Source organism: Elaeis guineensis, chromosome 5, assembly GCF_000442705.2.
Source record: "Elaeis guineensis isolate ETL-2024a chromosome 5, EG11, whole genome shotgun sequence".
NCBI lineage: Eukaryota > Viridiplantae > Streptophyta > Magnoliopsida > Arecales > Arecaceae > Elaeis > Elaeis guineensis.
This window is the reverse complement of record NC_025997.2, coordinates 3,065,043-3,081,836: the sequence shown is the minus strand read 5'-3', so window position 1 is coordinate 3,081,836 and position 16,794 is coordinate 3,065,043. Positions and strand designations below refer to the sequence as shown.

Below are 16,794 nucleotides of genomic sequence, written 5' to 3'. Positions count from 1 at the left end.
TCAGCCAATTAAGTGTGTGGAATAGAAAACTGTTTCAGCCATATTCTGAGTACTCAAAACCATGATAACAATATTCTCCAACTCAAATTATTCTTGGTCTCTTTTGACCAATTAATTCTCAAATCGTTCTCCAAAAACAAATTGATCTCGAACTATTCAATTATTCTTGAATTGTACATGAATTATATAATGAATTCATGAATTATTATTGACTAAGTTAAGAAATTTCATATATGGTTGTTGGTGGTGATCATCTTTCGTTATTTTTGATTCTCTTGTGCTTATTTTTAAGTAGATAAATTTAACAGTATTTTAAAAATCAATTTCTAGAAAAATTGTCATTTTTTTCTCATTCTTTTTTTATCCTAAATTTTTCCTTCTTTTTGACAGATTTGTTGAACTTTTGTTGAATTCCAAATCATTAGATCCAGCCAAATTCTTCCCAAACATGGAACTTGTGACTATGCTCGATTCTAGCTAAATCTTTGCTATTACAAGGTTTGTACAGGATACTTCAATCTAACAGAATGTTAAGGCAAAAAGTTGGCCAGTGCCAACCTTCTCCAAGTAATTATAACAGGGGTTGTACAGGATGTTAAAGTCACCAATGAATATCTGTCTTTCAAAAGGAGCTCCAAAGTTCTTCCTCTGATGTGCACTAAATCCATTGTGTCTTATATTCATGTCTTGAATCTGTTCATGTTCCATTTTCTTATTGTTGCATGGGTTTTCGATGCAATTATCATTTGACATCGAGTTTGAGAGTGCGCGCAGATTATGCTTGGCACGAACCTTGCAGTCAAGAGTTAAGCCAGGATTACCGATAGCACAATCATACTCAGAATTACAGAATTACAAGGAATCCCACCCTAGTAACCTGCTTGTGCTTTTTTTTCACCGCAGATTGTACAATCATGGCAGGACAACCCAGGCTGCACAATTTAATTGACACGGATGGCTGATTACGCCTGAAAGAAGTTTGATCAAAGAACTGAATTGTAGAGGTTTATGTTAACAACTTTTATTTTCTGGACACAGCTTCTTTCTTGCTATGGTAGACCAGCAATTTTCATTTATGTTTGTTGCGGCCAATCCCCTCGTCGCCTGGTCGCCGGGAATGAGCGCCTACAAAAGAAGTCTGCACTGACCGGAGGTGACTCCGGCGGGGACCCTTCGACGATCAAATCAGAGAGGAGACTAGGCAACAGTAGAAAAGAATCAAAGAGCTCAGCGAGAGAGAGAGGGAGAGTAAGCTCAAGGATTTCGAAGGAACCTCCTCCCAGCACTGTTGCCTTCTCCGTTTTATAGTAGAGCGCGGCATGGCGCCGTCATTAATGGCGCAGACAATGGAAGAGTTGTCAAATCGTCGGAGGCTGTCAGAGTCGTCGTGGGGCTGTCAAATCACTAGGGTAGGACAATGTCCCAGGGCGGCTGCGCCGCACGTCTTTGTCAGGGCGGCGGCCCTCAGCAGCCGTACGGTGTTCGGAGGAGCCGATCGACCATACGTCGGCATTTGGCCGTAGGACGTCAGGTGAAGACCTAGGGATCTTCCGGCGGTCAGTCGGGCGTGTTGCGGGAGTCCGATATCGGGCTCCGCAGTTCGACCAGTCGGAACGGAGAGGATCCACCCGACCGACATATATTCGTTCGGACGGTGTCGGCAGTCGTCGGTCGGTGCGATCGGTAGAGTCGGGTGCCGGTTAGGCGGGCCTGATGGTGAGTCAGTGTGAGAAGGACCGGTCGGTATATCCCAACAGTTGCCCCCCCATTCTTTAGTCGGATGGCGTGCTGGCCAGCATCCTTACGTGGGCGGCGGCGTCGGGCAAAAGGAGTGGATATCCATCATATTATGCTCCGACTCTGGTGATTGTATCAATGTTCGGTCCGACGCCAGACGTCTTACGGACGTCAGACGACTTGTCGGTGTCAGATGTTCCGTCGGTGTCAGGTGTCCCGTCGGTGTCAGACGTTCCGTCAGTGTCAGACATTCCATCGGTGTCAGGCATCCCGTCGGTGTCAGGCATCCTATCGGGAATGAAAACCACCGTTTCCGCAGTCTCTTCGGGAATGCGAACCGCCACGGCCTTTCCACCGCATGGCAAGGAGCCATTGGGCCGGATTATTTCAGGCGGATGAAGGCGACGTGGCCTGATCTGGGCGACGTGGTCTGATCACGGCCGTCGAGGGACACTATATATACAAGGTCGCCTGCATCCAAAATTTTACTTTCCAAACTTGCTGTCGAGATCCTGACCGTGTGGTCCCTTGCCTCAGGTAATCGTCCCCGTTTCTTTCCTTAGAAAGTCTTTTTCCCTAGGAGCCTTCATCGTTGTCCTTTGTCTTCTTCTTCGCTTCCTCATAGTTCTCTTTCTTCTTCCTCTCATTCTTTGACTTCTGTTCCAGCGTAATGGCTAGAACATCTCCACGAGGAAGTCGGTCGGGGAACCCGACTGACGATTCTCGATCGACCCCGGAGGTGGAGGTCTCTTCACTTTTGGGGCCGAACGTTGATCGGCTCCGGGAGCAGTACTGCATCCCAGAGCAGTTTTAGTTGTTCACCCCCGGAGCCGATGGTCGGGTTAACAACCCGCCTGCGGGCCAGGTAGCCTTCTACATCGAGGACCTCCGGACCGGTCTTCGTTTTTCAGTTCCAGAGTTTGTCCGGAACGTGCTGGATTACTACGGGTTGTGTCCGGTGCAACTTGCACCGAACTCGGTCCGATTGGTAGTCAGCTTTGCCCTGTTGTGTCGGCTTTTGCTGACCAATTCTCGCCTTTCGCTCTTTCGAGCTTTCTTTGTTCTCCGACCCTATCCTAAAGCCCAAGGGTGGTGGTATTTCAACCCTCGGAAGGGTCTCTTTTTTATCACTGATCTTCCATCGTCAATTCATGGATGGAAGAACCAGTTCTTCTTCGTCTCTTCTTCCATTCCTTGGGGGTTTCCTTCCCACTGGGGGGACCTCCGAACCTAACCAAATGAGAACAGTCGGGTGGAGGCTGGGGATCGAGAAGACTTCCACCGTCTGAAGGACATCTCGGTGCCAAAGCAGAAGGAGCTTGTCACCGAGCAAGCCTTGTACGATGCCGGTCTGAGCTCGATTCCTCGCCTAGGTCTGTTTTTCTTCTTTCTTCTTCTTTTTCTTTTTCTCTATCTTTTGGTGCTGACCCGCTGTTGAAATTGCAGACATGCCGCCGAGGGTGAGGTTGACGGAAGCCGATGTTCGGCGACACGCAGCTCGAAAGAGGCCGACGTCTGGGGCCGAACCATTACGGCCTCCCAAGAGGCCTCAAGTGGCACCGCCGGACGAGCCGGCGGTAGCGGGAGCTGAGTCGGACAGGGAGCCGATCATCGCGCTGTCGGCGCCGACAGTGCTTGTGGGAGCCCCATCCGAGGAACGATCGGCCGGGGAAGTGGCCTCGCCTGAGGGACAGACGGCCGAGGAGACGGTCGAGGATGTGCCGGCTGCTTAGCTGGCGGAAGAGGTTCGGGCAGAGGCGCGCGAGCTCGAACAAGCTGCGTTGACGGCTGTCGTGCCTTCGGGAGGGACCCAGTCGGGCTCGAGCATGCCCTCCCTTTCCGACGTCAGGGCCTGGGTGTCCGCACGAGGGAAGGCCCTGATGGCACCCGACGACGATAGGAGGTCGGTCGGTGGTGGAGCGTCGACCGACTCCCTGTTTCCCGAAGGGGCGTCGGCCCTGGCCAACTACGACTTGGCCAAGAGGCTATGTCAGGCAGTTATCCTCCCAGTCGATCACGAGGTCATGAAGAACCAGAGGATATCTGACATGCTGTCCTCCTTTTACCCGATCGTGATTCGGGTAAGTCTCCTCCCTTTACTTTTCGTTTTCGTCGTTGCCTTTCGTAAGTTCAGTCTTCTGACGGTCGATTTTGTTGTCCGCAGCTGATTTACAATATGTCCGAATTGGAGGTCGGGTATCGGAGATTCGGCGATCTCCGGGCGGCCTGAAAAGACAAGGCCATGGCCGTCGAAGCCGACAAGGCGGTGTTGGTCGACCAGCTGCAGCAGTCGGTCGACCGGGAGGCCCGACTTGAGGGGGAGATCTCCCGCCTCTCCGAGAAGGTCTCTCGACTCACCGGCACTCTGGCCGCTTCGGGGACTGAGCTGCAGTCGGCCTGAGATGACGCCAAGCGGAAGTCCTGCACCGTTCGCCGGCTGCATCGCGAGCGGGACGACTTCGCCAAGGAACTCAAGGCCGAACGCGAGCAGCTCCGAATAAGCTTAGGAAACCTCGCCAAGGCTAAAGAGAACCTGTCCACCGCTCAGGCCGACGTGGACATAGCAAGGGCGGAGGCGGAGTCGGGGAAAGAAGACATGGGTCGGGCCATGGAGGACTTCCGCGACTCTGAGGAATATCGGGAGGAACTCCTGGAGAGCAGCTTCCTCTCGTACCGAGTGGGGTACGAGGACGCTCGGGAAGCCATCCGGAGCTTGTATCCGGAGCTCGATCCCGGTAGCATCGTCTCGCCAGAGTCGGAGGCCCAAGCCGCGGGAGAGATGGCCGACCCATCGTTGGGAAATCGCACCGCCACGGTAGAGGCCGACGCAGACCAGGCTGCCGAAGGTCAGGCGGCGCCGACCCCTGAAGCTATCCCGACCCGAGCGGAAACGCCGATCGCCCCCGGTCTTCTCTCAATGGAAGAAGCCGACTCCAGTGATTAGTCGGTCTTTTGTTTCTACTTTTGTTTGGTATACTTGTAATCGGGCTTCGGCCTAATTTTGTAAACTTAGCTCGAGCTTCAATGAAATCAAAATCTTTTTAACTTCAACTTTTTCTCTGTCTCTATGTATCCTGGGATGTGTCTTGTGTGACTCGCCGAAATGCTTTCGAACGCATAAGTCGTAAGCCCAACGTACTAGTTAGGACGTTCGGTAGGATCCCAGGTAACGATCCGGAATAGTCGGTAGCACGCGCCATGGCAAAGGCAGAGCGAACTCCGACTTTAGATCAGCCTCCCGACTGTCGTATGACCCGACAGTCGAGAGCTTAAGTCGAACGCCCGTCGCCCAGACGCGAGTCAGGTGTGTTCGTCGAGTCGAAGGTCGACCGACCTCCGGACATAGCTCGATGACCCGATCATTCGATTGGATTCGATAGTCGAATGTCGTCCGATGCGTTCAGTCGGATGGCATCCGACGCGTTCAGTCGGATGGCGTCCAACGCATTCAGCCGGATGGCGTCCGACGTGTTCGATCGAGAAAATGATGACAAGTCGAGTTCCCATTACCCAGAAGTGAGAATCTCCCTTCAACTTGGCCTTCGACTTAAGCTCTCGACTGTCGGGTCATACGACAGTCGGGAGGCTGAGTTGAAGGAAGATTCTCCGGTTGGGACACGGGGTGTCGTTCAGTACACCCACAGGACAGAGGATAGTTTCTTAACCCAGAGGCCCCTGGCTTCATTCAGTCTGATCTTCAGTCTATGTAGAATGGTTCGGTTGGTTACTTCCACTTCACCGTTGGACTGTGGATGCCCGACTGAGGTCAGCCTGTGCGCGATATGAAATCTCACACAGAAGTCTCTGAAGTCCTGGTTGTCGAATTATCATCTATTGTCGGTGATAATAGTGTGCGGCAATCCAAACCTGAAGATGATAGACTTCTGGACGAAGTCTTCCATCTTCCGCTCGATGATTTGCGCCAGAGGTTCAGCTTCCACCCACTTAGTGAAGTAGTCGATCGTGATGAATATGAACTTTCGTTGGCCGGACGCTGGAGGGAAAATCTGAGTATGTCGATTCCCCACCGGGCGAAGGGCCACGGGGCGACGATGGGAGTCAGCTGGTTGGCGGGTCGGTGTTGTATGTTGGTGTACCTTTGGCATGGTTCACACCTTCGAACCAACTCAGCCGCGTCCTTCTTCATGGTGGGCCAGTAGTAACCCTGTCGTAGAATTTTGTAGGCCAAGATTTGCCCCCCAAGTGATTATCACAGATCCCTTCATGCACTTCTCTGAGTGCATAGTCCGCATCGGTTGGCCCCAGGCACTTCAACAAGGAAAGAGAGAACGATCTTTTGTAGAGTCGGCCATCCACCATCACATATTGGGAAGCCGCCCACCAGAGTCGTTTGGCTCCCGTGGGGTCTTCGGGGCTAGTTTCGTCGGTCAGGTACTGAACGATCGGATCCATCCAGCTCGGCTCGATCGTCAATTGTAGCACCTCCTCAGTCTTGTCGATGCTTGGTTGCTCGAGACTTTCTATGAGTGTCCGGTCCAAAGTGCCATAGTCTGATGTCGCGAGCCTGGAGAGTGCGTCGGCCCGAGCATTTTCCACCCTGGGAATGTAGGAGATCTTGAAGTACTTGAAGGGTGCTACGAGATCTCTTACTTTCTGATGATATCTGGCCATGGTCGGATCCCGCACTTCGAATTCGCCTTTGACCTGCCCAATGATCAGCTGAGAGTCGAAGAAGACTTTGAGGCTGTCGACCCCGAGCTCTTTTGCCAACCCCAAGCCCGCGATGAGCGCCTCATATTCAGCTTGATTATTGGAGGCCTTGAAGTCGAATCGGAGGCGTGCTCGGTAATCACTCCCTCCGAGTCGGTGAGAAGGAACCCGACCCCGCTTCCTCGAGCGTTGGAAGCTCCGTCGATGTGCAACACCCAGGTTGAATCGGGGTCATATTTGGAGGTCCCAGCCTCTTTGGGGCTCCCATCTTCCGACGCTCTGTCGGTTGTCGGGCACTCCGCGATAAAGTCGGCCAGAACCTGGGCTTTCAGAGCAAGTCACGATCGGTACTGAATGTTGAACTCACTCAGTCTCACAGCCCACTTCGCCAACCGTCCTGATGTGTCAGGGCGGTGCAGGATCGCTCTCAGGGGTTGGTCGATGAGAACCACGATAGCGTGCGCCTGGAAGTATGGACAGAGTCGCTGTGCTTAAATGACCAGGGCAAATATCATTTTCTCTGCCTTCGAGTATCGAGTTTTGGCTTCGTGGAGCACTTTGCTGATGTAATATATTGGTTGGTGAACTCGGCTCTCGTTCTCTCGGACGAGCACCGAGCTAACTACCTCTGGGGAGGTAGCCAAGTAAAGATACAGCATTTTCCCGACCTCCGACCTCACAAGCAGGGGCGGAGAAGTCAAATATTTCTTCAGTTCTTCGAAGGCCCGTCGGTACTCGTCCGGCCAAGAGAAGTGCTTTGCTTGTCTCAGGATTTTGAAGAACGGGAGGCATCTCTCGGCCGATCGAGAAATGAATCGGCTGAGCGTGATGATTCTTCCGTTGAGTTGCTGCACCTCTTTTTTGGTGTCCGGATGCCGCATGTCGATGATTGCTTTGATCTTCTCGGGGTTGGCCTCGATTTCTCGTTGCGAAATGAGAAACCCGAGGAACTTCCCCGAGGTCACTTCGAAGGCGCACTTAGTTGGGTTCAGCTTCATCCGATGTCGTCGTAGAGTGCAGAAGATTTTTTCGAGATCTTGCATGTGGTCTGAGGTTTGCGCACTCTTCACCAACATGTCGTCCACGTACACCTCCATGTTGCGCTCGATTTGGTCTTTGAAGACCTTATTGACGAGTCGCTGGTAGGTAGCCCCGGCGTTCTTCAGACCGAAGGGCATTACTCTGTAGCAGTAAAGGCCCTTGGCGGTCATGAAAGCCGTATGCTCCTCGTCCTCGGGAGCCATCCAGATCTGGTTGTATCCAGTGAAGGTGTCCATGAAGCTGAGCAGTCGATAGCCGGACGTCGCATCCACCAGCTGGTCGATCTTCGGAAGTGGAAAGCTGTCCTTCAGGCAGGCCCGATTCAAATCGGTGTAGTCGATGCAGATCCTCCACTTCCCGTTGGCTTTCTTCACCATGACGACATTGGCGAGCCAATCGGGATACGTGGTCTCTCTGATGAAGCTCGCCTCGAGTAGCTTATCCACTTCTTCGTCGATGGCCTTCTGCCTTTCGGGAGCAAAAGATCGCTTCTTCTGCCTCACCGGCCGATGCCAGGGTTGATGTTGAGTCGGTGGGTCATTATTTTCGGGGGGATGTCGGACATATCCGCTGCCGACTAAGCGAATACGTCGGTATTGGCTTTCAACAGCTCTAGGAGCTGCCGTCGCCCTGGGTCGGATAATTGCGATCTGACTCTGACCACCCGTTCGGGATTTTCTGTTATTGGGATGGAAACTAGCTGCTCGATCGGTTCACCCCGTTCCTGCTCTTCTCGTTGATCCAACTTGTCGATCGGCAGGAATCCTCCCGTGCGTCGCTCTGAGTCGAGATTTGGAAGCATTGTCGGGCGAGTTGTTGGTCCCCACGCATTTCTCCAACTCCATTTTTAGTCGGAAACCGGACCAGCAGATGATACGTCAAGACTATCGCTCTGAAGGCGTTTAGTCCGGGTATTCCAAGTATGGCGTTGTAAGCCGAAGACACTTGGACGACCGTGAAAGTTAAATGGGCAGTGCTTGTTGTGGCTCGGTTTCAGCCATCATAGGGAGGGTAATTTTTCCTTCCACTGCGACAGCATCTCTGGCGAAACCTACCAGGGGCGTAGAGACTTTCTTGAGCCGATCAGTCGATAGTCGCATTCGGGAGAAAGTCGAGTAGAACAAAACATTGGTCGAACTTCCATCATCGATGAGAGTTCTTTTTACATCATAATTAGCTATTTTGTCGAGACAACAACAGCGTCATCATGGGGAGTTTGGATTCCTCGAGCATCTTCATCCGTAAAGTGATTATATTATCCTGGCGCAGTTTTTTCGTCGACTCCCCTGTAGCAATCGTCCCCGATTCGCTCGTTTGGAGATCATGTTGATGACCCCGATCGTTGGTTAGTTATTCGCCCTCCCTCAGTCGGTTGGGTCGTTGGAGGTCGACGGGCTCCGTCGGAATTTGTCGAGGTACCTCGTCGTATGAGGGCCTCAATCTCATCTTTGAGCTGGATGCACTGCTCCGTGTTGTGCTGTGGCCCCGATAAAATCGATAGTACTTTCATCGGTCGAGGCCCTTTGCCTTCAAAGGCGGAGGCCGTCGCAGATATTCTTCTCCTTCGATCTCCATCAAAATCTGCGCACAGGAGCAGAGAGAGGGGTATAGGAGTCATACTTGGGACGTGTCGGCTCGGACTCCTCCGTCGAGGTGATCTCGGGCTCCGTCGTTCGGGTGAGACATGTCTGTTGGTCGGGGGCCTCTAGGCTGGCAGGAGCCCGCCTTTCCTTCGCTTCTCCTTCGGGCTCTTGGCCTCAGTCAGGCGTCGGTCGGAAGCTCCCTCATCTGCGCGCATGTATTTGTACGCGGCTCCAGCAGTTCGGCATATGTCCGGGAGAGGGTCTTATCCAAGGAGTATGTGAATCGAGACCCCCTTAGCCCCTCTTCATGGCTGAGATAGCCATATCTTCATTGAGGTCCCGAACCTCGAGCGTGGCCGCGTTGAATCGCGTCACGAAGTGTCGGAGCGTCTCATTTTCTCCCTGCTTGAGGATAAAAGACTGTCGGAGGTCCGTGGGGCTTCCGGCTAGTGCTGAAGTGGGCCACGAAAGCATGTTCGAGTTGCCCAAAGGAGTGGATGCTTCTTGAGCGGAGGCTAGAGTACCAGGCCTTGGTGGCCTTGCGAAGTGTGGCGGGGAAGCCGATGTAGAGAAGGGCATCGGTCGCCCCTTGGATCATCATGAGAGCCTTGTAGCTCTCCAGATGGTCAACTGGGTCGTGGAGCCATCGTAGGGCTCCACATGAGGCATCTTGAACCGACTAGGGATCGGCTCGTCGAGGATGAGTCGGGAGAGAGGTTGGGTGGTCTGAAAGTCGACGTCGTTCGAGGACTTCTGTCCATCCACCTGCAGCTGGACAAGCCGACGGTCATTTTCTCGAATCTGCGTTCGTAGTCGTCGGCCCGTCGGTGCTGAGAGACCCCGGGGTGGAGTCTTCCGACGAATCTGAGAGGGAGGTGGACGGTGTCCGCGGCCACTTCTCCTTCCTTGCTCGTTCCAGCTGGGAAGGAGACGGTCGTCGGGATTGGTGGGCATCATGCTGTGTCCGCCTTTCCCCCCCTCGGTGGGAGTGCCGTGACGGCTGCTCCTGGGAGGGGATGGAGACCGGCGCAGGCATCGGTGGCTGCTCCTGGAGGGCATCAGGTGTGCCGCCGTTGCTCCATCGCGAGTGTGGCAACCGGGTTGGTTGTTGTTGAAGGCTCTTGACCACGTCCGTCAGCACGGTCATCTGCCGCACAATCGCCGCGATCTGTGCCTCCGTGGTCACCACGGGATGCGGAGAGCTAGGTTCCGCCATGTAGGGTGGAGAGAGGCCTCTTCCTGACGGGAAGAGTGCCTTGCCGATCCGGTGGCTCTCGATGCTGAGCTCTGGTTATTGTCATCTCGAAAGGATGTTTCAAATTCTGTGGGGGTCGTGATCCCTGTCCCCCTCTACCTGGGGCCAAATCTGTTGGGCAATCCCCTCATCGCTGGTCGTCGGGAACGAGCGCCTGCAAAAGAAGTCCGCACTGACCGGAGGTGACTTCGGCGGGGACCCTCCGACGGTCAAGTCAGAGAGGAGACTAGGCAACAGTAGAAAAGAATCAAAGAGCTCAGCGAGAGAGAAAGGGGAGAGTAAGCCCAAGGGTTTCGAAGGAACCTCCTCCCAGCACTGTTGCCTTCCCCTTTTATAGTAGAGCGCGGCATGGTGTGTCATTAATGCGCAGACAATGGGAGAGTTGTCAAATCGTCGGAGGCTGTCAGAGTCGCCGTGGGACTGTCAAATTACTAGAGTTGACCCATATCTTGGGTAGGACAATGTCCCAGGCGGATGCGCCGCACGTCTTTGTTAGGGCGGCGGCCTCAGCACCGTACGGTGTTCGAAGGAGCCGACCGATCATACGTCGACATTTGATCGTAGGACGTCGGGTGAAGACCTAGGGACCTCCGCGGTCAGTCGGGCGCGTTGCGGGAGTCGGATATCGAGCTCCGCAGTTCGGACCAGTCGGAATGGAGAGGGTCCGTCCGACCGACATATATTCGATCGGACGATGTCGGCAGTCGTCGGTCAGTGCGGTCGATAGAGTCGGCGTCGATCAGGTGGGTCCGATGGTGAGTCGGTGTGAGAGGGATTGATCGGTATATCCCAACAATGTTCTTTAGATTGGGATGATTTTAATATAATATTATGGGAGAATTGACGATGTCTTGCGGGAAAAAAAAGGGAAAAGATTCCACAAACTTACAATCATCTATCAAAAACAGACAAATAGTGTTCCTAAAGGGACAGTATTATTTCAGTAATAATTGATTTCCTATAAAGATAGGACTTTAAGAATTGCAGAAATAGAATATACCGTTCAATATTCATTGATAAATTACACAATGACCCTGTCCGGCGTACCAGAAACAAACATCTCAAGCGAACCAGATTTAACCAACATCTCAAGCAAACCAGATTTAACATATCTTAAACAAACCAGAGCCTGCTTACCATAACTTATCAGATACCGGGAGAACAATCATTCGCGTAACAAGATAGCAATTAATTTAAAAATATGAAGAACTGCTATATATTGGATTTCAAAAATAACTGAGACAGCATTCAACCCCTATGGCAAAGAAAGGTGAAAAGACATGGCCTCTAATATAATTGGGCCAAACTGTGAAACTAATCAAACAAGATACCCCTCAATACTTAACCCAAATAGCCCTTGAAAAATCATAAGTCCATAAGAATTAAATCTCCTTAATCAACCTCCTCAATTGTGGGACCAGCACCACTACCACCAGCTGATGGACCATCTTCATCCATGCCACCAGCCACATCAGCACCAGCACCCTGGTACATCTTGGCAATAATAGGGTTGCAGATGCCCTCCAGCTCCTTCATCTTGTCTTCAAATTCATCAGCTTCAGCCAACTGGTTCCCATCAAGCCACTGAATTGCTTCCTCAACGGCATCCTCAATCTTCTTCTTATCGGCAGCAGGAAGCTTGGATGCAATCTTATCATCCCTGATGGTGTTCCTCATGTTGTACGCATAGTTCTCCAAAGCATTCTTGGCCTCAACCTTCTTCTTGTGCTCTTCATCCTCACTCTTGTACTTTTCAGCCTCTTGCACCATCTTCTCAATGTCCTCCTTGCTCAGCCTTCCCTTGTCATTGGTGATGGTGATCTTGTTCTTTTGACCAGTGGTCTTATCCTCCGCTGAGACATTCAAGATGCCATTGGCATCGATGTCGAAGCACACGTTGATCTGAGGTACACCCCTTGGAGCAGGGGGGATGCCAGACAGCTCAAACTTGCCCAGCAAGTTGTTGTCTTTAGTCCTAGTCCTTTCTCCTTCGTAGACTTGTATCAAGACGCCAGGTTGATTGTCAGAGTAGGTGGAGAAGACCTGCTCCTTCTTGGTGGGAATGGTGGTGTTCCTTGGAATCAACACGGTCATGACTCCTCCAGCAGTCTCCAAACCATTGGAGAGCGGTGTAACATCCAACAAAAGAAGGTCCTGTACTTTCTCGTTGCCCTCGCCACTCAAGATGGCAGCTTGGACGGCAGCACCATAGGCAACAGCCTCATCTGGGTTGATGTTCTTGCAGAGCTCCTTCCCGTTGAAGAAGTCCTGCAGCAATTGCTGAACCCTGGGAATTCTGGTTGATCCACCAACAAGGACTACTTCATCGACAGAGCGTTTGTCCATCTTAGCATCTCTGAGGCACTTCTCTACAGGCTCCATGCATTTCCTGAAAAGATCCATGTTTAGCTCCTCAAACCTGGCTCGGGTGATGGTCGTGTAGAAATCAATACCCTCGAACAGGGAATCAATCTCAATTGTGGTTTGGGCAGTGGATGACAGGGTCCTCTTCGCTCTCTCACAGGCTGTCCTCAACCTCCTAAGAGCCCGAGGGTTGCCACTGATATCCTTCTTGTGCTTTCTCTTGAACTCCTGAACAAAATGGTTCACCATTCGGTTGTCAAAGTCCTCACCTCCAAGATGGGTATCTCCTGCGGTGGCTTTCACCTCGAAGATCCCCTCCTCAATGGTAAGGAGGGAGACATCAAAGGTACCACCTCCAAGGTCAAATATGAGAACATTCTTCTCACCAACGCTGGCAGCCTTTTTATCAAGACCATAGGCAATGGCAGCAGCTGTGGGCTCATTGATGATACGCATGACATTGAGGCCAGCGATGACACCGGCATCCTTGGTGGCCTGCCGCTGTGAGTCATTGAAGTAAGCAGGGACGGTGACCACAGCATTCTTGATAGAAGAGCCAAGATATGCCTCTGCTATCTCACGCATCTTCATCAACACCATAGAAGAGATCTCTTCAGCTGAAAACTGCTTCTCTTCCCCCTTGTACTGGACTCCGATCATGGGCTTATCTCCAGGGCCAGATATGACCTTGAAGGGCCAGAGTCTGATGTCATTTTGCACAGAAGCATCACTGAATCGCCGTCCAATCAATCGTTTGGCATCTGCAAGGGTATGTCTTTGTTAGAATAATGATGGAACCTTAGAAACTGCAGCAGTCTAAAGTAACAGGAACAAACAGCATCATATACAACAACAACATCAACGATGTGTCTAAGAAATTTAATTACTTAACGCATGGCATTGTTGACAATATCAAGACAGATTATCACAATGTTGTCCTCCAAGCATATTTACATAAGCTAATGCCACAAATAAATATATGCACAGGTAAAGCAGGAAAAAAAAGAAACAGAATATCCTACGTATGAAATAAAAAAAAGGGTGCATGAGGCTTTTGCATTACAAGGTCAGCGGAAGATCGAATGTACAAAACCTTGCTCTACATACCCAGAGGCTGTTTTCATATTTCAAACTCACGACCTCCAAGTCATAATGGAATAACATCACTATTACACCAAGGCTCATCCTCTATGTTATTAAATGAAATCATTTAAAAAATATTCAAAACATATAGCAATCTAATTTTTTGTAAAATTTACAATCAAAGGAATCATCCGACTATTGTTAGACGGTAAGAGAAATATTCATCCTATCTAACTAATCATGTAATGCATTCACAAAATTTTGCAGCCAAAGGAATCATCAGAGTTATTGTCAGCTATATGAGAAAAGCAAACCACAAGCTGTAAAACAACTAGACAACAATTACTGAAAAAACAGAGCACTTTAAAATGACGACCATACACACATGATGGTCAGCAAGAATCTCAGCTTAGCATCTCCTGCATACAGGTATATTCATATTCATATTAATACTTTGTACGATGAACACGAATAAGGATACAGATATTAAATGGATGTCAAAAATGAATATAAATAAAAATAAGATATTAAGTATATCCATATTTGTTCTAAATGGATACGAAATTAAGTCAAATATTAGTTATATCCATATTTTTTATTTGAATCACACATAATCTGATACTAATTCATATAGAAATCAAATTACAAGAAGAATTTAAAAATGAAATCTAACACCAATGATATAATAATAAAGGATGAGAAGTGGGCATAGGATAGTTATCCGACCCAAACCCAAGACTGATAAAGCCAAGTGTCCAAACCATCAAGTCTGTGGTGTCAATCAGTCGAACCAGAATTTATGTTAAAAATACTTCAAACTAAAAATAATAATAAAAATATAATGAAAATATTAATAATTTTATATTAAATACCATCCTTTAAATTCCATGATGCTCTTAATTTACAATAATCATGTATCATCTAATTCTCTAAAAAACCTGTAAAAAATATATTAATGTAAGAATAGTTAGAGGTTATTAATTATTAAAGAATAAAAAAATTAATTATTTTATTTATATCGTAAAATTTAAAAATACCATAAAGAAAATAATAAAACATATTCATTTCTTATTTCTATCAAAGAAAAGTGGTCATTTTTGATAGAAATGATTAATTATTGAAATATAGCGACACATTTCAAATTACATCATCTTGCAGCGTGACAGATTTTACTAAGAATAAGAAATCATCTGCTTAAAACATAACTATTACAATCCAAAGTACGAGCAAAATTTATAGTTCTGTATCAGCATCGAGATTCGGATCCGACAAAATTCTTTAGATCCGGATCCAAATTCGTATGCAGCACAATTTACAGCTGTGTATCCGGTTTGTATCAAAATCTGATCCAAACCACAGATCCAAAAAACGCAAACCAGATCAATTAGGTGACAACAGATCAGAACCCTGGATTCGTCAGATCAAAAAATAGGGCTCTTCTACCAAAGATCTACCACGATAAATCTTATAGGAACAAGAAAAAGACAGTCCACAAGCTCCAGATCCACACCGACTCGGATCTGAAAACCGCTGGAAACCGACAGATCCGAGGAAAAAGAACATCAGGGAATGAAATGCTCACCGAATACGGTGTTGGTGGGGTTCATGGCGACCTGGTTCTTGGCAGCATCACCGATGAGACGCTCGGTGTCGGTGAACGCCACATAGGAGGGCGTGGTCCGATTCCCCTGGTCGTTGGCGATGATCTCCACTCGATCGTGCTGCCATACACCCACGCACGAGTAGGTAGTCCCGAGATCGATCCCGATAGCCGGACCTTCGCCTTTGCCGGCCATTTCTATAGATCTAGAGCTCGAATCTAATCCAACCTAACAAGGAGGAGAAAAGAGAAGAAAAAAAAGAAAAGAAGAGCCGGTGGCTTGACCCGTGAGAGAAGAAACCCTATATCCAGACTCGGTGGAGGGAGAGCGCAGAGGGTGGTGGTTATATAGTTTTGGAGCAATGCTATTCTAGAAGTTTCTATTCCTCGATGCCCGTTGGATCGGCTACGGACGCTCCTGATATATTTGGACCTTTCGTACTCTAGACGAGTTCTGATTGGTTGAGGATTTGAAAATATCACGCCGAACCGCCTTAATTTGTCCCAAGGGATCAGGATTTCAAGCGCACATGTGAACGCGGTCTGCACATGGAGACGAAGAAAAGTATATCACGGCGGCATTCTACTTTGACTCCGCACTCAGCAGCCATTAAGGAAATATTAACTTTCCAACATCTAGCTACCAACTTTATACTCAGCCTAAATTTGTTGAAAAAATAATTTTTATTAGATTTTTTCAGAATAAACATGCATTTTAGAAATAATTTTGTCGCCTACCCACTAGGTTAAACATGCACCCCTAGATTTACATTTCCACTGCTGATCTTGTTCATCTGGCTTGAACAACAAAAGCTATGTAATGATTTTTTCTGAGATATTTGTCATAATATGATATAAGTAGGGATGGCAATTGGATCGGATTGGATAGGATACAGATCGAATCAATACAGATCAAATCAAAAAAATTAGTAATTCAAATTCGCCTGTCTATTAGACTGATAAAAAAATTTAGACCAAATCCGATTTGTTTAATAACAGATAATCCAATCCAATCTATTTAATCTGTTTATTATAATTAGATTAAATAGATTAAATATATTAAATAAATTTTTAATGATTTAAATAGGTCAGATTAAATAGATTTGAAATATGTTAAGTAAATTAAATAGATCTTAAATAGGTTAAATAGATTATCTGACTTAATCCGATCTAGATATTAAATGGATTAAACAGATCAGATGTTTGAAATCTAAATATGATTCAAATATTAAATAGATTAAATGGATCGATTTATTTATGATTTGAATCTATTTAATTTAAATTCAAATCTATTTATGATGGATTAAATACAGATTGAATTAATGAGTCATATCATATTTTGCCAGTCTTAAATGTGAGGCTAACGAGTTTGGTTTTCATAATAATAATTTTTTTATGGTAAACCTTAATGCTAATCCAAGCATGTGGATTCACATGTAGAAAAAGTGGGGTGAATGCTT

The 16,794-nt window shown here is 48.5% G+C and overlaps 1 protein-coding gene across 1 annotated transcript; it reads right to left on the bottom strand.

Annotated features, from left to right (window-relative positions):
- Nucleotides 1–11,475: 11,475 nt before the first annotated feature.
- On the bottom strand, nt 11,476–15,660 carry LOC105044427 (heat shock 70 kDa protein 4). Its single transcript, XM_019850712.3, has 2 exons — nt 15,317–15,660; nt 11,476–13,412 (listed from the first exon to the last, which is right to left on the bottom strand). Exons 1-2 carry the CDS (start codon nt 15,528–15,530, stop codon nt 11,680–11,682), a joined length of 1,947 nt encoding a protein of 648 aa, XP_019706271.1. The 5' UTR covers nt 15,531–15,660; the 3' UTR covers nt 11,476–11,679.
- Between the last annotated feature and the right edge of the window lie 1,134 nt (nt 15,661–16,794).